Here is a 21,297-nt window from a genome sequence, read left to right as displayed (position 1 = left end):
TGCTTCATTAAACAACATGATTTTAATTTATTATGCAAATGTAACAATTATTCCATTAAACAAAATCTGTTAGAAAGATCATTCTGTGGCACAATAAGTAATGTTGAATGTTCCATTTTTGTTTTTGATTTGCTTATTTTGTCTTTAATGACAACCCATTTAAAGTAAAAGTCTTTAAAATGGTAGAATAACATGATAACATGTTTTCACTGGTAATTTAATACTTGGATATAATGAGTTCATCTGAGAGATTTCATTAAAAACAGCAAGGTGCCTGAATACCAAAGCTGAGATGTTTTTAATCACAGAATTATAGTAATTACACAAATCCCAAGATTTTCATCAGACAGAACGGGCTTCCAGAGCTAAACATGCACTTTAAACTTAGCACTAATAACTGTGTATTGTTCTAAATTATAGCAGAGAGACTCCTTGGGCTAAGGGGAATATTGGAATTGAATTTTTAAGGAAAATTGAGAAATAAACTATTTTGGTAATGGTATTTGTAAGAGGCACATCACCAGGATAATGGAAGAGGATCTCTGTGTGCTTTAGACATAGCAGGTGCATATCAGATAAAGTCAATGAGCCCATTATCGTTGACTATATTTTCAACATAGAGAGAATGCTAGAAGGAGCACCTCTTTCTTCTCCCAGGGGTCCTGAAGTTGCTAATTGACAGAATTCCTCCTTCCAGTCAGTAAATGAGACAGCAGACCACCAGTGAGATGATTATTGGCCCAGAATCTGGATTTTCTGGGTTGGATGAAGACTCTGGAAATTTGGTTATTGTGGGAATGGTCAGGACATAGTACCCTCAGGGAGCTTGCTTTAAGAGAAGTTATAGAAAAAATCTCCCTAAGCAAGAAACTTTGTTTGCTCTGTTTTCCATTTATTGTTAATTCTTTCTGTTTTCTGGCTCCGAAGGGTAGGGGAGACAAGAAGCGGGAGTGAGGGGAGGAGAGGACATTGAAGGAGCATGCTCTGAGGTGTCCGTGGTGGGTGGAGGAGGGAGGAAGGAGCCGGGGGCAAATGAAGAAGGCGGGTTAGGTTGGCCTCTCGTGTGTTACAAGGGGTTTGGAGTTTGAATGAAAGGCTCTGCGATCCATCTGGGTATTCCTGATGATCAGGCAGGACCCAGGAGACAGAGACATGCCTGGGATTGGGGTCCTGACAAAACAAGTATTTCTGGTCTCCGTTCTCCCAACCGCATCCCTTTTTGTGGTAAACTCCTCATTCCTGGTGTTCAAGTTCCAACTGCCTCTGGACTCCATCTGATTATGTTATCGTCCACATGTGTTATTTGCATATTTGAAGCTACCCCCCTGCCTCATTAGAAAGTTGGAAGACCATTCTGAGTCGTGGCCCAGCCCTGCCCTCAGTGAGGGTGCACAGGTGAGCTCCTTTAAGCATCCCTTGCTGCTGGGCGGGCCTGGCTGGAGAAGCCCCTGCCTGCAGCGCCAGCTTCCTTGAAGTTTTGCTTTTTCCCTTCTAACCATCAAAATGATATGTGCCGTTGTGGAAAATTTATAAGACAGAGAAAGATGCAGAGAAGCCGGAAAGTCACCATTAATGCTTGCAGAAGAAAACTCCCATTTTGCCATCTTTCGTTCAGCTCTTTTTCCTGTATCCTTTGTTTTTTATGTGCACAGCCCTGCACGAACATATGGGTGTCCTGATTTAGAAATGGGTAACAGTATTTAATCCCCTGTCATAAACATTTTCTGTAAGACTCCTGGGAGGCCTATTGAATATCCCTTGCCACGGTGAACGTAAGGGTGTTCCTGTCTTGATTAAGTGTCATTGCCGTTTGGTGTCTTCCCAGGTCCCTTCTTTGTGGTCTGCTGCACCTCTGGAAGGCTATGATGGGAATGAAGGCGGCCGCCTGCAGGTTTCACCGGACCGGCTGCTTCTGCCTAGAAAGTCATCCTTTCCAAGCAGGAAAAGTGCTCCCCGTGGTGGTCGACCTCAAGGGACCAGACACACTGTAGAGAGAAATGGATGAAAGCAGCCTGGGGGGCCCCAGACTCGTGCTCCCCGCGGTCTAGTCCAGGGACGCCCTTCGGCGGGGCCCTGGCCTTCTGGAATGTGGCCGGCTGCGGCTGCATGGCTGATTGCTGAGTGACGATGCTTCGCCGGGGGCTGCTGGCGTGGGTCTCTCGCGTGGCGGTTTTGCTCGTGCTGCTCTGCTGTGCCGTGTCCGTGCTCTACATGCTGGCCTGCACCCCGAAGGGGGACGAGGAGCGGCTGGGGCTGCCCCGGGCCAACGGCCCCACGGGGAAGGAGGGGTACCAGGCGGCCCTGCAGGAGCGGGAGGAGCAGCACCGCCACTACATCAGCAGCCTCAAGCGGCAGGTCGCACAGCTCAAGCAGGAGCTGCAGGAGCGCGGCGAGCGGCTCAGGAGCGCGCAGTCTCACCCCAGCGACGCGGCGGGCCTGCGGCTAGAGCCCGGGCCTCCCGAGAAAACCCAGGCGGACCTGCTGGCCTTCCTGCGCTCGCAGGTGGACAGGGCGGAGGTGCACGCCGGCGTCAAGCTGGCGACGGAGTACGCCGCCGTGCCTTTCGACAGCTTCACGCTGCAGAAGGTGTACCAGCTGGAGACCGGCCTGACTCGGCACCCCGAGGAGAAGCCCGTGAGGAAGGACAAGCGGGATGAGCTGGTGGAAGCCGTGGAGTCGGCCCTAGAGACCCTGAACAGCCCTGCGGAGGGCAACCCGAATCGGCGCCCCTACTCGGCCTCGGATTTCATAGAAGGTTGGTGACTGTGAGAATGGGGGTGGGGAGGCACCAGGGTCCAGGCGCCCTGGCCAGTCCCCGCCGCAGCAGGCTGGCAGCTGGCTTTGGGCATGGCGGGTAGAAAGTGTTATGGGAGCGACCGTAAAGGTATATGGCATGGAGTCCTATTTCTGAGAAATACCCGTTCTACTTACTTCCTCATGAAAATCACGCCTATTGAAAGGTCAGGTTCATTGCTCCCTGGTAGGAAAAGGCAGAAGTTCTTGCTTTCATTAAAGAAAAAAAAAAAAAAGAAAGAAAGAGGGGCAGCTGGGTGGCTCAGTGGGTTAAGCCTCTGCCTTCGGCTCAGGTCATGATCCCAGAGTCCTGGGATCAAGCCCCACATCAGGCTCTCTGCTCGGCAGGGAGCCTGCTTCCTCCTCTCTCTCTGCCTGCCTTTCCGCCTACTTGTGATCTCTGCCTGTCAAACAAATAAAAAAAAAATTAAAAAGAAAGAAAGAAAAGTAAATCAAACATAAACAAAACCCATTGAAACTCCAATGGAGCTTGATAGGTGGTTTTAAAAGATCTCTTCCCTGGGCCCTTCTCCTAGGGGTCAGGCCTGGTTATCAGCCCATGAACGCCAGAGCGGTTGTGAACCTGTGGTCTGCGGCACTCATCATCTGCCAGACACTGTTGGAGGAACTGTATACTTACTGATTCCGTTTTCCTCCTTAATGACCCTGTTAGGGGATGAGGAAACTGAGGTTCAGGTTAATCGCGTAAATGACCTAAGGTCGCTCAGTTAGCGAGTGACAGAGCCAGGATTTGAACCTGTGAAGTCTGATTCCAGAGTCCACATCCTTCCACTAGGTTACATTGTACAGGCTGCCAGATGGCATGAACACTAGTAAGATGAACAGATCAGCTTCTTTCATGGGCACAGAAACTATTAGTTTGTGTTTGTGTCTAATTTTGGAAGAAAGTGGCCTCGTCTCATTCCTTGGAAGATGAATTAGTATCCTCTTACCGGCTTTTCCCTTGTTACCGGGGCAAAAATCAACTAATAATTTGGGAGTGGAAATAACGTTCGAGGGCAGCCAGCTCTTCCGCCTCTTTCTGGAGAGAATCTACTTCAACTTCGCAGACGTGTGGCTGCGTCCTTGTCACCCTGCTCCCAGCTTCGGCTATATAACCGTTCTCTCATCAGCCTACAGGCCAGACGGACTCTGTTTAGTCCTATCAAAAAGCTCTTGCCGCCATTTATGCCTCTTCTTTTTGGACACTTCCCCATCTTCCAATTTTTTTCCACTTTATATGTGAGCCATACCTCTTATAATTTTGGTAGAGAATTATTTTTCATATGCCTCGAGTCAGGCAAAGAAATCTTTTACAAGATCAAAGTTTTGGTTGTCGAGATTTGTTGTTGTTGTTCCTCATGTATACGAGGTATTAAAGACACCCAGCATATCGGCAGCTTGCAACTGTAAGCACATGGTCAGCATTTAGGGGAGCTCGAAACATCATGATGCTGCTGCGTCCCATTTTATTGTGCTTCAGAGTTTATGAAACCTTTCCACATAGAGTATCTTATATAATAGCTGACCCACGGGGAAGGCCATTAAACATCCTTAAAAAACGAATCCTGGCTACCACTCACCCTGGATATGCTATGGGAATTGCCCCCACACAAAGCGATTTCAAAAGAACTTGATTACAAATCAAAGCCTGCAATTTGGAATGTCTGCCCTTGTGATTTTTTTCATCTGCATTCATGTTTGAAATCTGTCTGCTTTCCTGCGTAGAGTATCTTAGTACACCAGGCCTGTTGTCCTCACTCAGCAGTGACACAGGCCTTTGGGGCCTGCGTTCCTTTGCTCAGAGAGGTGGCTGGTTTTCTGTCAGAGACGCTGCTCTCCTGGCTAGCCCGGGCTGCTTCCGAGTGCGGCCCACAGCCTCTGGTGGCAGGCAGATCCAGCCTTCTCCCAGCGTGAAAGTCTAGTCAGCTGTTTTCCTGGAATGGCAACTGATTGGCTGAACCTAGAGCGAGAATGGGGATTCTTTGTGTTTCAGGAAATAATAATAAAAGCATATGGAATGCTTCCAGGTGATAATAGTTCCACAAAGCTTAAAGCTGACTGTGAGGCAGGTGGCATGACGACATGACAGGGAGCTGTGTGACTCTGACCAAGACCCCGAAGCCCCACGGAGACTCGGTTTCCTCATCTGTCCTCAGAGGCTTGACTTAATGTCCTCTGAGGCCCTATCCCCCACCCCCCAACCCTCTGCAAAAAGCAAAGCACAGCTTCAGCGTCTTCTTATCTTTGCCAAGCAGCCATCGCGGAAGGGTACTCTGCCACCTGCTCTGCTGGGTGACCAGGACATGCCACCAACCCTTTGGGATCTTCCTCTATAAAAAGGAGAAGTTCCGGTAGATTATCACGTGTGGACTGACTGTGGCCACTTCCTCGGGTGGCATGAAGCTTGCAGAGGGAGAACACCACATCGATGACAATTTATTATCTGTATTAATGTAGTTATTTTCCGTCTCTAAGACAGAGGGAACGGCACAAGCCTCCCTCTTCCCTTCCCTCGATGTTCTGTTGGCATCGATTTTTGCTTTGGCTTCTTACATAAGAGCACGATTTTTTTCTTTTTACTTTTTCCAGCTATCTGGGAAAAGAATTTAAAGTAGAAAAATGGGATCAAATCCTGTACTGTAGGATGCCTAAATGTTTATCTCCTCAAGTGAACAGAAAATCTTTATGTTTGTGGTTTAGCTCTTCCTTCAGTATTTACCTCCAAGTGGCATAACTTTTGGCTTTGGTTTCCTATTTTTCAGTAGACTCTTGGACATAAATTTGACATGGTTCCATGAGACAATTTTGCCTTCCAAATCATTCCTCTTTTACAATCCAAGTATCCGAGAACATGAATCTACATGAGGCATTTGTGTCTCCTGTCTCCACGGGGTTGCTTCTCTGCCGCCCTCCTCCAGCTTCTGCACCTTAGCGGTGGCCAGAGTGGGTCAGATACTAACAGAGTTGCTTTGGGGGTGGGGGTGGACCCAAGCCATGATCCGCAAGAAAGTGAAGGTCTTGAGGGCACCCTGAGATGCATTTAAAGCTAGGGGCATAGAAATCGTTATAAGACCTTAGTAGCTCTTCTATCGTAATTCCTGACCTATGCTCAATGACCAGCACCTCATGCTTTCTGGGAGAGAAAACTAAGGCAAGAAGTGAAGACTGAGTTTTAGACTTCCATTGTGTCTCACTATAACCTCTAAGGGATGTCCTGTGACCCCTTTGCTAATGCTCTTTTGGACAAGTCAAATCCATTTCCAGGTCCTGGGTACTTGGAGAGCAAGGGGCTTGGGGCCGGGAGGACAGGAAGTGGGTTCTTTCTTCAGCAGACATGTCAGTGATATGCTTCTTTGCTGGCAACTTTGTGACTGGGGGGTTGAAAAGGGAAGGCAGGCATTTGGATGGATTTCTGGCCACTTCTGGGGATCTTGGTGCAGAAATAGGGGAGAGCTGGGGTGGGAGTGGGAGGGGGATTCTGCACAGTGGGTGGCTCTGACCTGTTTTGGGGTGTGGGGAGAGGGGCTGGCAGGTGGGACAGCAGGACTTTAGGTCATGAGTTGGGCCTTGGTTCTCGGCCAGCATCTCCAGGGCAGTGAGGGTGTTGGAGCTTATGACCACATCTCACCCTACGGTGTGCTGGAGTGACCTTGTTGGCTCCCTTTTAAGTTCTGAGTAGGCCTGCAGAATATTGGGTTCCTCTGTCACTCACCCTGTCCCTTCTATCCATACACTTCCTACCTCAGATCTCCTCCGCCTTTGTTTGCTGATGCTTTAAGGTCCTTTAAGGAGGGAGAAATGCTTTTTATTCTGAAATCAGAGATAAAAGGCTTAAGTGCACATAAATGGTTTGAGGCTACCCTTTGAAGAGGGAATCCCTGCGGTGATGGTGGGAGAGAAGGTGTCCCAGCCTAGAACTCAGCTGGTGGGCAGGAGACTAGCTCTCCACTAGGGCGAGTGGGAGAGCCCCAACGTAGAGTGAATGCTCTGCTGTTGTAGAACATTTTGAAATTCTCAGTAATTTTGAAACAGGGGAACTTACATTTTCATTTGGCGTGGAGACCTACAAACTAGGTAGTAAGTCCCACCTCCAAGGCTGAGAGGACGGAGGGAAAGGTGAAGGGGGAGGGCGGCGGAATGAGGGGGGAGCTGTGCAGTCCGGCACCTTAGCTGAGGGTCGGCTCGGTTGACCTTCGGTGTGCTGAGACTAATGGAACTTGTGTTTGACATACATCCTGTGTGTGCAGGGTATTTTGTCACAGCACTGCAGAAGCTGGCAAGTCTGCCTTTTTGGTGTATTTTCATTGTGCTCGTGCAAAGCAGTTTTGTTCCCAGGGGATTTTTTCAAAAATTGAGGTTGTCACTGTTCTCCTGCCTTGTTTCCTGTTAAGAACAGGCTACAGGGGCACTTGTGAAAGTGGGGGATGTCTAGGATGGACGACTTGGCTTTAGCAGGAGAGGGTGCCAAGGCTCAGTGATGAGAGGGTCTGAATAGGGGCCTCACACAACGTGGAAGGATGGGGGGGGGTGATGGAGACGGGGAGACCCAGGCTGGAGCCCTTTTACAGGAATGTGTGGCCACAGCTGTTGCTCAGACTTTGGCCTGCTCAGCCCCTTTGGGAAGGAAGCGGTGTTTGCAGAAAGGAGCTGTAGTTTTTGTTGTTTTCTAACTAGACCTCTAGTTTATCCCCTTTTAGAGTTGCGGGTGAGGTCTTGCACCAAGGCATAATCAACATGCATGGACAGGACCCCTGTTATTTGTGTAGGGTGTCCCCACCTGTTTTGGGGGTTGGGAAAGGAGGCTAGTACTAGGTCTCAGGCTTGAAGGATCTGATTATGTACATGGGCAGACACGACTCTGGGTGACTGAGGGTTCAGTGGGGGGTACTTTTCGTGCTGTGGGCTTCGGAATTGGTGGCTGGGTGCAAGCCAGATGGTCAGGGAAGATGAACTGGTCTCTAAAGCTGAGAAGGGGTTCCTGGAGAGGGAAGGAAGCAGCAAGGACGGGGGTACCAGAAAGCTGACTGCCTCCAGAATAGGACTGGGGTATAGGCTTAGCATGGAGACCAGCCTGGTCAACGTGTAGGATCTGAGAATCGCTAGGAGTGGACTTCACAAGGGCTCTGAGGGCTGAGCCTAGGAGTTTAGCTCTGCAAGGATCATCTGGATCTGGAGTTAGGAGGTGGGTCCCTCCCAGGAGGCAGTGAGCTCAGCTCGTGGGTCTCAAAGAGCCCTCCTCCTCCTTCTGCTTGCAGTGGTTCCCAAGTGCTCAAACAATTCTCCAATTCTCCAATGTCTTGGAGGTCCTGTGGTCAGAGATGGGGATTGCCATGGCTTATCCCAGCTGTTCTTCCGTCTGTGTGCTGGGCACTATTTCTGACAGTTCACACACATTGGTTTATTTAATCCCCTCTCCCACCAGACAGATACACATGCTCATTATCTCTCTCACATCAAGGTCACCCCTCTGGTGGGTGTCAGGGCCAAGAATCCAGCGCTTCCTGTCTTGGCTCCGCACCATGCCACGTCTCACCACTGATAGTCTCTGACCCAATGCACACCCGCCTTAGGTGCCGGAATGAGGTGGGGACACCTTTTAAAAACACGTCCAAAGGTGTGCAGATATCCTTGTGGGGAGGTCCTACACTAGTGAGTTCCATAAGATTGGGAAGAAGTTTTAACAGGAAGAGGAAAAACATGAGCTCCTGGGGGAGACGAGCAGACGGAGACCCAGGCGGAAGCTGCCAAAGACAAATCCTTCACCCGGCTGAGGGCAGAACCGACAGCCTCTAGGAGCTTTGAGCACAAAAAGCTTTATTTAAACTGCTCAGACATGCGTTTCTTCTCAGAATCATTACAGCTTTATGGAAAAGGGTTTGAGAGAGGAGTGAATATTCAGTTCAAAACAGCTTTCGCTGAAAGCTGTTGAGCTGTATCGACATGCTTGTCTGTTCTTTAAAAGACAGGGTTTACTATTTTTTTTTTTAAGATTATTTATTTGAAAGAGAGAAAGAGAGTGAGTGAGCAGGGGGAGAGGTGGGGGTGGGGGGAAGGAGAGACAAATCTCCAGCATAGTCCCTGCAGAGCCGGGAGCCTGACACGGGGCTTGATCCCGGGTCCCCCAGATCATGACCGGAGCTGAAATCAAGGGTGGGACACTTCAACTGATGGAGCCAACCAGGTGCCTTTTGCCTTTTTACTACTGTCTCCAGCACATACTGCCTTGCCTAGGTAGTCTTGGAGGACTCCACAATCGGATCCCAGCTTATCTTTTCAACTTCACTTCCTCCTGCTCCCTCCTGCCCTTCTCACCCTGCTCCTGGATCCCCATTCTCTTGCACCTGCCCTGACACAGCTTCCCTGTGCCTGTTCCTTTGCCAGAAAGACCCAGGTTCCCAACCTCTCCACCCAGTGTCCCCCATCCCGTAAGATGTTCTTCTCTGAAACCTGTTCTCATTCTTTCTGCTCAAGTTCCTGCTCGTTCTGCCCAGCGCGGCGTCCCGCATGTGCCCTCTCCATCTGGTTTTATAACTCTTCCTTTAGACTCAGCCCATCTTCACTGGCAACTTCTAGCAACGGTTGCAGCTGCCAGAGCGGTCTTCCCTGTTAGCCAGCTGCAGGAGCCTAGAAGTCTGACTCCACCAGATCCAACCCCATCCCCTCTCTGCATGCACGGTGAGGGGGTGGGGAGGTAGACCTGGCCTCCTGACTCTCTTTTCCCCCTTATGTGCAGTGAACCCCCAGAGGGCCGGAACCACGCCCCATTTAGCTTTCAGCTCCCTTCTAGTTGTAGACACTTCACAGTTAGTATGTATCAAAGAAATTGCTTTAAACCTTTTGGAATACTTGTGTACTTAAAATCCTAGGTACGCAGGGCACCTGGGTGGCTCACTCTGTTAAGCATCTGCCTTCTGCTCGGGGCATGATCCCAGGGTCCCCCATCCTGCTTCCTGCTTCCTGCTCTGCAGGGAGTCTACTTCTCCCTTTGCCCCTCCTCCCATTCGTTCTCTCTATCTCTCTTTTTCTCCTTCTCTCTGTCTCAAATAAATAAATAAAATCTTAAAAAAAAAAAATCATCACCTTACAAATCTCCTCTCTTCTTGAAGTTCCATTGTAAATTAGGTGTTTCGATTAGAGGAGATTTTCCATAGAAGTAATACAGTAAATATTACTTGGGTTCCTGGGACAGACCACAAATCTGATTTAAACTCCCAAGTGCTTGCCAGAGGGGAGGTTGGTGTGTGTGTGTTTCGGGTCGGGAGGCATGGTGGCGGGAAAATCAGTAAAGGGGAGTGGGAGGTACAGGCTTCCAGTTATGGAATGAGTAAGTCCTGGGGGTGAAAGGTATGGCATAGGGAATATCATCAATGCTATTTTAATAGCATTGTATGGTGACAGATGGGAGCTACACTTGTGAGGATAGAGTAATGTATAGACTTGATGTACCTGAAACTAACAACATTTCGTGTCTATTATACTTCAGTAAGAAAAGGGATGTTACCCTCCCCCAATTTTTAAAATAAATTAGTAAAAGCAAAACAAAAGCTAAATAAACATTCCACTCTAGGCATTACAAGTACATTCTCAATGTAGTACCTGACAGTAAAGCCATTTTCAAAACCTTTTATTTTGAAATACTTTAGAATTACCAGAGAGTTGCAAAAATAGCACAGGGTTCCGCTCTAAACCCTTTCCCCAGCTTCCCCTAATGTCAACATTTTATACAGCCAGGGTACAATTATCAAAATGAGGAAGATAACATGGGTACAGAACTATTAGCTAAATTATCCCTGGGTTTTGTTTTGTTTTTTTATTTCTCCTACGTGGTGTTCTCTGAGTTTCTTAGATCTGTGGTTTGGTGTCTGTCATTCATTTTGGGAAATTCTGAGCCAGTAGTTCTTCAGATATTTCTTCAAACATGTCTTCTCTCTTCTGGAATTCCAGTTATGTGTATGTCCCACTGCTTGATATTGTCTCTCAGTTCTTGGATGTTCTGTTCCTTTGTTTTCACTTTTTTACTCTTTGTGTTTCAGTTTGGGTAACTTTTAGTGACCTACCTCCAGTTAACTGACTCTTCCCTCAGCAGAGAGAGGGTTACTCATGAGACCACCATCCCAAGCATTCTTTATCTCTATTACTGTATTTTTAAATTTCTACATTTCCACTTGGCTCTTAGAGCTTCCATCTTCCTGCTGAAATGACCTGATTGCCCATGTTGTCCACTTTTTCTGCTAGAGCCTTTATCATATTGGTCATAGCTACTTTAAATTCCTCGTCAGAGGATTCCAGCATCCCTGTCCTATCTGAGTCTGGTTCTGATGATCACTTTGTGTCTTGGAATTTTTCTTCCTCATAATTTTTGTTGAAAGCCAGACATGTTGAGTAGTTCATAGAGACTGAGGTGGTGTTTATCCCTGGAGATGGCACACCTTCTTCTCCTAGGCCGTGTGTGTGTGTGTGTGTGTGTGTGTGTGTGTGTAGGGGGAGTTCATCTAGTCAGCAGTGGGGCTGGGTTTGAGGTTTGTTGTTGCTATGGTTACCCTCAGAGCACCACAGTCTTCAAATTCCTCTTGTGATACCTTGTGTTCAGAGTTGAGGTTTCTTCCTCCGCCCAGCCCTGCAATTTAGGTCTTCCCTTCTTGCCTCAGAGAAAGTCATCTGGTACTTCTCTCCTGTCCCTCTCCGAAGTTCTGTTACTTGTTATTCAGGCCTGTAGGTTTCACCCTGCAGGAGAGTGGGGAAGTCCCTGGTGGTCCACTGTGTCACTAGGCCTCATCGTGTTCTGATCTGCCTCCAGCAATAAGGCTTTTTTGTACTTCTCCCTTCCCCTAGTTGCAGTGAGTTTCACCAGTTCCTTGAGGGTAAGAATGTTCTTTGCCTAAGCTTTTTGTTCCTGGGAGAGGAGGCAGGAGAGACTGGAACAGGAAGGATTTCTTGCCCTCTCGCACATGGCTGCTGTCCTCTCCCCTGGCCCGAACCACATAGGTATTTTCTTTTTCTTTTTTAAAATTGAAGTGTAATTGACATACAATATCCTATTAGTTTCAGGTGCACATACATTACAAAATGAGCCCCATCTGTCACCATACAAGTTATTACAATATTATTGTCTGTATTCTCTATTCTGTGTGTTACATCCCTGTGATTTATTTACTTTATAATTGGAAGTTTATAACTCCTAATCCCCTTCATCTATTTTGCTACCCTTGGTCTTCTGGGAGCCAACAGTTTGTTTCCTATGTCAATGAATATTTCCTATGTCAATGAATTTTATTTGTCTAGTTTTTCAGATTCCACATATAAGTGAAATTGCATGCTATTTATCCATTCTGTGTTTGACATTTCATTTAGTATCATACCCTTTGGGTCCATCTGTATTGTCAAAATCAGCAAGATTTCATTCTCTCCGTATATATATCTATTTGTGTGATTTTCTTTATCCATTCACCTACTGATAGGCACTTAGGTTGCTTCCATATCTCGGCTCTTGTAAATAATGTTGCCGTGAACGTGGGGGTGTATGTACCTCTTTCACTGGTGGTTTTATTTCCTTCATTTCATCTCCTTCAATTCAGGAGGATTGCTGGATTGGATGGCAGTTCTATTTTTAATTTTTTGGGGAGTCTCCATACTGTTTTCCATAGTGGCTGCACTCACTTATGTTCCTACTAGCAGAGTACCAGAGTTCCCTTTTCTTGTCATCCTCGCCAACACTTATTTTTGTTTTTTTGATAATTGCCAGTCTGACAGATGTGAGGCGATATCTCATTTTGGTTTTAATTTGCATTTCCCTGATGATGGGTGCTACTGAAAATCTTTTCATGGGCCTAATGGCCATCTGCATGTCTTTATTTTATTTTAGTTATTATTATTATGTCTTTGGAAAAGTATCTGTCAGGTTCTTTGCCTATTGTTTAATCAGAATTTTTGGTTTTTGATAGTAAGTTGTGTGAATTATTTATATATTTTGCATATTACTTCTTATTAGATATATTATTTGCAAATAACCGCTCCCATTTAGTAGCTTGCCTTTTTGTTTTGTTAGTGGTTTTCCTTCACTGTACAAAACCTTTTTGGTTTGATATCATCACATTTGTAGCTTTTGTACTTTTCACATTTGTACTTACCTGAGAAGACTGGTCCAAAAAAAATATTGTGTGAGGCTAACATCAAAGAGTTTACTGCCTGTGTTTTCTTCAAGGAGTTTCATGGTTTCAGGTTTTACATTCAGGTCTTTAATCTATTTTGAATTTATTTTTGTACAGGGTATAAGATAATGGTACAGTTTCATTCTTCTGCATGTAGATGTCCAGTTTTCCCAACACCAATGTCTTTTCCACATTGTATATTCTTGCCTCCTTTGTCATAGTTAAACTGGCCATATAATTGTAGGTTTATTTCTGGGTTCTCTATTCTGTTCCATTGATCTATGTGTCTGTTTTTTTGCCAGTACCATACTGTTTTGATAACAATAAATTTGTAGTATAGTTTGTAGTCAGGAACTGTGATGCTTCTAGCTTTGTTCTTCTTTCTCAAGATTGCTTTGGTGGTTGGGGTCTTTCATGGTTCCATACAGATTTTAGGATTATTTATTCTGGTTCTGTGAAAAATGCTATTGGTATTTTGATGGAGATTGCATTGAATTGGTAGATCTCTTTGGGTAGTATGGACATTTTAACATTAATTCTTCCAATCTTTGAATATGAGATATATTTCTATTTATTTGTGTGATCTTTAATTTCTTTCATCACTGTTTTCTAGTTTTTAAAGTACAGGTTTTTCACCTCATTGGTTACACTTATTCCTAAATATTTAATTCTTTTTGATGCCATTGTATATGAGATTGTTTTCTTAATTTCTCTTTCTGAAAGCTCCTTATTAATGTCTAGAAATACAACTGATCTTTCTGAAAGTTCCTCCTGTTCTTAATTTCTCTTTCTGAAAGCAATTGATTTATATATGTTAAATTTGTAACCTGTAACTTTACTGAATTCATTTATTAGTTCTAATAGTTTTTTTGGTGGAGTCTCTAGAGTTTTCTATGTGAAGAATCTTGTCACCTGCAAATAGTGACAATTTTACTTCTTCCTTTCCAATTTGGATACCTTTAATCAATCTTTCTTTCTTTCTTTCTTTCACCCTTTTTATATTTTTCTTGCCTAATTGTTATTGCTAGGACTTCCAGTGTGATATTGAAAAAAGTAGTGAGAGTGGTTTTCTTTGTCTTTTTTCTGGTCTTAGAAGAAAAGCTTTCTATTTTTTACCATTGAGTATGATGTTAGCTATGGGTTTGTCATATATGGTCTTTCTTATGTTGAAGCATGTTCCTTTTATACCCATTTTACTGAGAGTTATTTTTCATAAGTGGATGTTGATTTTTATCAGATTTTTTTTGCATCTGTTGAGATGATCATATGATTTTTATCCTTTATTTTCTTAATGCAGTATATCATGTTGATTGATTTGCAGGTATTGAATCTTCCCTGGACTAAATCCCACTTGACCGTGGTGTATGATCCTTTTAATGTATTATTGAATTTGCTAATATTTTGTTGCAAATTTTTGCATCTATGTTCATCAAGGATATGGCTTGTAATTTTCTTTTTTTTAATGATGTTCTTGTTTGGTTTTGGAATCAGTATTGCTGGCCTCACAAAATGAGTTTGGAAGCATTCCTTCCTCTTCATTTTTTGGGGAATAATTTGAGGTGGATAGGTACTAATTCTTTATATGTTTGGTGTAATCCATTTGTGAAGCCATTTGGTCCTGGACTTGTGTTTTTAGTGAGTTTTTAAATTACTGATTCAGTTTCATTACTTGTAATTGGTCTATTCAGATTTTCTCTTTCTTTGTGATTCAGTTTTGGGAGGTTGTGTGTTTCTAGGAATTTATCCATTTTTTTTTTCCTAGGTTTTTCAGTTTGTTGGCATATTTCAGTTTGTTGGTGGGTGGTCTCTTATGATCCTTTGTATTTCTGTGGGTTCGATTGTAACCTTCTCTTTCATTTCTGACTTTATTTATTTGGGCTCTCTATGTGTTTATCTTCATGAGTCTGACTAGATATTTATTAATTTTATCATTACGAATAACCAGCTTTTAGTTTCATTAATGTTTTCTCTTGCTTTTTAGATTCTATTTCACTTATTTCCGCTCTGATATTTATTAGGTCCTTCTACTGACTTTGGGCTTTGTTTATGCTTCATATGAATACTTTAAGGCTCTATGATTTTTCTTTGGTTACTTAATGAAGTTCCCGGAGAAAAACCCTGTAAGAGAGTACAGAGTTCTCTACTTTTTTGAACCCCAGGAGCTTCCCTTTTTGCCAGCCTTCTCTTAGCCTCCATCATTCTGTTAATTACTTCTTACCAGTGTCCAGTTGCATGTATCCCAATAAATGAGTGCTCAGGTCTCTTTTCTATCTGTGGGCTACTGCCTCTCCTCAGATTTTAGGCCAGCTCTTTGTTCTGGGGACTTTGCTGTCCACTAAGTCAAAAGAAGTGATGCTTCTCCAAACTCATTATATACTGGAGTGGAAACAGAAATGTGAAACCACTTCTTAAAATAATAATTTAAAAGCTACTGATTATTTTGTCTACTTCTGTTTCCCTATTAATCAATAATCTCTTCTCAAATGTAGTTTCAACCATCATACACAATCCAACAGTTTGAAAGAACTTACTTATATTGATTTAAATATAAATATTTAAATAAATTTAAAACATTTAAATAAATATTTAAAATAAATAAAATTTAAATATAATGAAATTAAATATATTGATTGATTTTATTGAGTAAGGATGCTGTGGTAATATCCCAAATCTGGAAGTCTGAATGAAAACCTCAAATTCCATGATCTCTTTTCTGTGACCAACAATCAAAGGAATGGCATTGTTGATTAATACCCTATCATGTACTATAACTCCATTCTTTATTTGAATTTAAATATTAAATATTGAACACCTGGGTTTTTTCTCAACTGTTGTATAATCTTATGAAGTAAAATTATTTTTATTGTGACAATTTATAATTTACAAATACACTTCCCAAAATTGGTGGTGTTGAGCCATCCCTATCTTCTTCATTGCCAGAATTTGGGATTATTATTTTCCATCTATGTCTTCCTTTCCCCTTCTAGGATCCCTATTATCCTCATGCCAGTGTTGATATCAGTCCTAAGTCAACCGCATTGGAGGAGTTAAAAGGGTAGTAGAGGGAAGGGAAAATGTAATTATCTTGTTCCCAATAAATATCCACCTTTTTGCTGCAGTTCTCCTCTCCCCTCCCCGCAGGCCTGGAGACATACACAAACCCTTAGTTAGGAAATAAGCCAAGACTTTAAAGCCCAGGAGGCTATTCATTACCTCTGATCCTTAATCCCAGGCAGTCACCTCTGCTTCCTTGCTTTCCTGCACCTGTCCTCCTGATCTGGAGCTTGTGCCCTAACCCACCATCAGCAGTGCCATCAAGTTCCCTCATCTCCAGTCCCCCACCTGTCCTATTCAAAGTGTTTTTCTACCTTTTGAAATCTAAATGTGAACGGAACTCACAGTTACACGCTTGGGTTGATTTATATAGCACGACAAATGCTATATCACAGGCACATAAGGGGTTGAAGAGGTTTCTGTGAGCTGGTGTGAGGACTTCACCACAACAGATCATATTGTTTCTGTGCCTTCTGAGTGACTTACAAATACACTTTGAACATAACCAGTTTGTAAATAGATTACCCCCAGTATTTCCTTTCCATTGTGAATATTGCTGCCAGTGACAGCCAGTGTTTTTCCTGCGCTGCAAGTCAAAGTCTCTCTGATTTAGCCAAGAAAAGGGAACATATGGATGGCAGGGATGAGACTATTTTGACTGTAAGCAAGAGAACGGGGGTCTATGAAGTGCCTTTCCTTTCTCCATCTGTTTCCATTAAGGTTGCTGATAAGAAGTCAGTAGCCACAGAGAGATACGGTCTTGTTCTTCTTCAGTGTGAAAGGTCTGCTAAGCCTTCTGCCAAGATGACTTTACTCTCATTATAGGACCTGTAGGAGCTGAGGTGGGAGAGAGGTAAACACCAATGAAAGTGTCTCCATGGTGGAAATGCTTGCCTAAATCCTACGTGATTCTCCTTCTGCCCTCAGCCTCCTGTTTTTACCGAGGACACAGATGAAGGGGAGGACTTTCCAGCCTTGGAGGGTTCCATTGGATTCCATTATCAATGGGTATGGAAAATGCAATTCTGAGAGATGGCTTCATCTGAAGATGTTTATAGGGAAGACACTGATGGTAGAGAACAGAGCCAAAAAGAAATTAAATTGCAAGAGGAGGCAATTAGGTCAAGCACTACTTAAAACTTCACAGCTTGTTAAATGTAGGAACAGATGGGTAATGGGAGACAGTGGATTTATGCTTTGAGATTTTTAAAGACTTGGTTATTCAGTGGTCTTTTCATTCATTGGTTATGCCCTACACATGAGACATTGTCAGTGCTATGCATAGACAAAGTTACGCATAGAGTCCCTGCCCCCTCAAAAGCCCAGGGCCCAGTGTGAGGGATACCTACGTACACAGATGACAGCAGCATCACGCCTTAAACAAGTGATACAGGGGAGAGGAAATTAGCCTTAGGTTGGCACAGTCAGAAGGCATGAAAGGGAAGGCTGCCCATAAATAGGGTTTTGAAAGAAAAGTAAGAATCAGTTTAGGTGGGTATGTGCTGTAGGGAGGAAAGAGTTTTAGGCATCAGGAATAAGTAACATGCTCAAAACATGGAAGCAAGTAAGGGTTGGTGGATTCAGGGAATCTGATAATGCTGGAGAGTTAAGCAGAAGCATGATAGGTCTGGGTGGTAGGAGAGGTCATGGTGAGAAGACAACCCTGAAGAATTAGGCAGGGCGTCAATTATCAAGGCTTTTCTACACTGAGGGTTTAGAGTTTACCCTACAGGGAAGATGGCACTATTGGCTTTTAAATTGTGTGTACATTTATTTTTTGGCTGGGTTGTGATAGCAGTTTGGGGGTTATATTTGAGTGGGTTAAGAGTAGAGGCAGGTTTGGAAAATAGATTGGTAGTTCCTCAAAATGTTAAACATAGAGTAACTATAAACCCAACAATTCTACTTCTAGTTTAGGCCCAAAAGAAATGAGAACTTACATTCACACAAAAAGTTGTCCACAAATATTCATAGTAGCCAAGTGGTAGAAACAACCCAAATGTCCATCAGTGAATGGATTGATAAACAAAATAGGATTATCCATATGACAGAAAAGTATTCTCCATAAAATGCAATGAAGTCCTGATACATGCTACCACACGGATGTCCCTTGAAAACATTTTAAGTGAAAGAATCCATATGCAAAAGATGACATACTGTATAATCCTTTTTATGTGAAATGTCCAGAGCAGGCTAATCTATGGAGACAGAAAGTAGATTATTGGTTGCCTAGAACTCTGGGTGGGTGGGGATGAGGAGTGCCTTCTAAGAGCTACAGGGTTTCTCTTTTAGGGAGATGAAATGCTCTAAAATTAAATTGTGTTGGTGGTTGCACAACTCTGTGAATATAGTAAAAAAACTGACTTGGATACTTTAAATGGCGCATTGTTTGGCATGTGAGCTATATTTCAATAAAGCCACTTATAAGTAAATAAAAATAAATATAACACTTTCTGTGTCCTAAAAAAAAAATAGCAAAGGCTGGTTGACTAATGAGAAGGCTCTAAAATTAACTGAGGGGACGAGGGTTCCTGGACTGAGGCTGCTGCAGGGGTAGGAGGGTGGGAAGAATCCTCAGGATGCCCAGGAGAAGGCAGTTCTATAGGCACAATCATAGCTTCCTAGGCTTTTCCATAGACCTTCCTTAAGAGTGTTTGATGAATAAGTTACTATGAACGTATTTATTTTTACCACAGCTTTTTCAAAAAAAGATTTAAGGCAGCTAAAATATTTATTGATGTCAAAGCTCTTTCTTACGTATATCAGTGCTAAATTATATCCCTCTTATACAAGACACAAATATGGGCAGACACTGGGAAGGGGAGGTGGGGCAGAGGCTGACAGCAGGAAGACCCAAATCCTAGTTGAACTTATAAGGTTCATTCACCAGGCAGAAATATGAAAAACCTCTGTCAACGGATTGTCTTGGCAATGAATTTCCAATTTGTCAGCAGTCTTCCAAACATGTCATCATTGGTGGGAAGCTAAACATTCAAGCATGGGCGCCATCACTGGGTGGGTGCCTGTCAGCAGGGAGGACCAGGAGCCAGACTGGCAGGATGGAACAACTGGACCAAAACACAGCTGGGCCTCCAGCTGGTGTTGAAGTGGAAGACGCCATTATTGCGAAAAGCCTTTAGGGCAAAACCAAGTCAGACAGAGGCCTCAGGCCTGACACAGGCAAGGCTTGGCCCTAGTTGGCGGGCGGGCCCAAGCAGGGTACATGGCACAAGATTCAAGGGACTGGACACAGAGAGAAGTTTGGGGTTCCACTGCATGCCAAGAAACAGGCCAGAAATGTGGGCCAAATCAGGAGATCAGGAGCCACTAGTGTGCTGGAACCTGTGTACCACTAGTGAGTGTACCACCCTGGGATGATTATTCAGCAAACATTTATTGAATGTCTACCACACGTCAGACATAGCTCAGGGGTATGTTGGTAGATCTCAGGATGAGGGCTGTGTGCTTCTCTGAAAAGGAGCCTTCATGGTTCTTATGTAGATAATATTCTGTTACTTAAATCCTATACATTTCTAGACATTTTCCAAGGGATTCTCACTATTTACTGATGTTCCTGTAAGACTGTAGTTTAAACACGTTATTCATTTTTAAGTTCATGGCTGAACCTCTTTGAATTATGAATATGTTTATGGTCAATAAGCAAAGAGAATTTATTAATAGTACTGAGTGTTCTATGGCCTTCCTTCCATGTTTAATGAAATCATTAATCTCTGTAACCTCTACCCACAAACTAAATTGCACTGGAATTCATGAAAAATAGCACTATATGACCTCATATAAAGTGTATGGATATAAAAAGTATGTCTTAGTACCCTTCAATTATGTACCAAATTTATGCAGAATCAGTCTTGCCCTTTGCAGATTATTGGACAATAGAGAGACAAACATGAACTGCTAAGAGTAAAGTCTAAAAATACCTTTATTTCAATAAAGATATACATGAATGTGACACAAGTTCTTGTTTAAACTTAAGTCCAGATGAAAATCATGAAAGAAAAATGGGCAAGAGATATGAACAGACCACAAGGAAGAGATACAAGTGTCTGTTATACCCATGAAAATGTGAGATAGAGATAAAAATGAAAACAAGAGTAGCATGTCAAATTGCCATAATTTTAAAAATGACAGTACGTGGGGTGAGGGTGGGGTAAAATGAACATTTACGGAGTAATTCAAGTATAAATTGCTATAACCATTCCATAAGGTGATTTGTACAAGACCCTGTGAACGTTCATACCTTTGCCCAGTATTTTCTCCTGAAAACTTACTCTCAGAAATGCCTCTGAATATTTATATCAAGAATGTTCATCAAAGAAGTATTTGTAGTAGTTACAAAATAGAAACAAGCCAAATGTCTGACAACAGGAGATGAATAAAATCGTGTCGTATCTATATAGTGGAATATCACACGACAACTAAAAACCACTTATTCAGTAAAATGGGGCTCAGCCTATGCCCTGAGAAAAAACCTGTAATTTTAAATATGAAAATAATTACAAAGTTACATCTCTCTGTGTATCTGTGGAAAGGAAAATGATTGAAGGGCGCCTGGTGGCTCAGTTGTTTAAGCAGTTGCCTTCGGCTCAAGTCATGATCTCGGGGTCCTGGGATCAAGCCCCATATCAGACTCCCTGCTCAGGGGGGAGTCCCCTTCTCCCTCTCCCTTCTGCTCCCCCTGTCCGTGTTCTCTCTCTCTCTCAGATAAATAAATAAAATCTTTTAAAAATGAGAGGATAAAAATACCATATCAAAGCATTTATGGTTTTGTGCCTGAATGATACAGGGAGAGGTGATGCTGTGTTTTCCAGCCATTCTACTTTGAACATCTGCTAGTTTTACACTTGCACAAAGATGTACCAATGCTTGAATCATGTTGGCATCCTTAAGAAAGAAAGTAGTGTTTGACCTCCTAAAAGTGATAAAATCTGGTGTTTGAAACAGACACAGACTTCAGGGTGGTGTTATGAGTGTATTTCCTGCTTCCTTAGTCTGACTGGAGAATGAAAAAGAGAAAAGAAAAATTGTAGGTCACTTTCTCAGTCTTACCCTAAATACCAAGACTGGAGGAAGCAGCCACCCCGCAGGGGTGAGGGTAGTTTTAGGAAAGGTGACTATCAGCCTCTTGGAAGACATTTGAATACAGCTTCTTTGTGCCCTCGGTTCCATTTCTGCCTTCTTCACGATGGATCCTGGGTACCCACGCTGCAGGGATCAGCTCAGCAGAAAGCGCCCCGTGGGTGCAGACGTGCCCCCATCAGTTAGCTCTGACGGGTGGTGG

General features: G+C 43.6%; 1 protein-coding gene across 16 annotated transcripts in view; it reads left to right on the top strand.

Annotated features, from left to right (window-relative positions):
• Window positions 1–21,297, top strand: part of CSGALNACT1 (chondroitin sulfate N-acetylgalactosaminyltransferase 1) — a 339,942-nt gene that overhangs the window by 245,985 nt on the left and 72,660 nt on the right. For all 16 annotated transcript variants that reach the window (XM_082715176.1, XM_082715181.1, XM_082715190.1 and 13 more), the window contains one exon: window positions 1,826–2,755. In XM_082715176.1, coding sequence (XP_082571302.1) covers window positions 2,128–2,755 — 628 coding nt within the window. In that variant the 5' untranslated portion in view covers window positions 1,826–2,127. The remainder of the gene's footprint in view (window positions 1–1,825; window positions 2,756–21,297) is intronic.

This window comes from Mustela nivalis (genome assembly GCF_964662115.1).
Source record: "Mustela nivalis genome assembly, chromosome: 20".
NCBI lineage: Eukaryota > Metazoa > Chordata > Mammalia > Carnivora > Mustelidae > Mustela > Mustela nivalis.
Note: the sequence above shows the minus strand (reverse complement) of the source record. Positions and strands in the feature narration are given on the sequence as shown.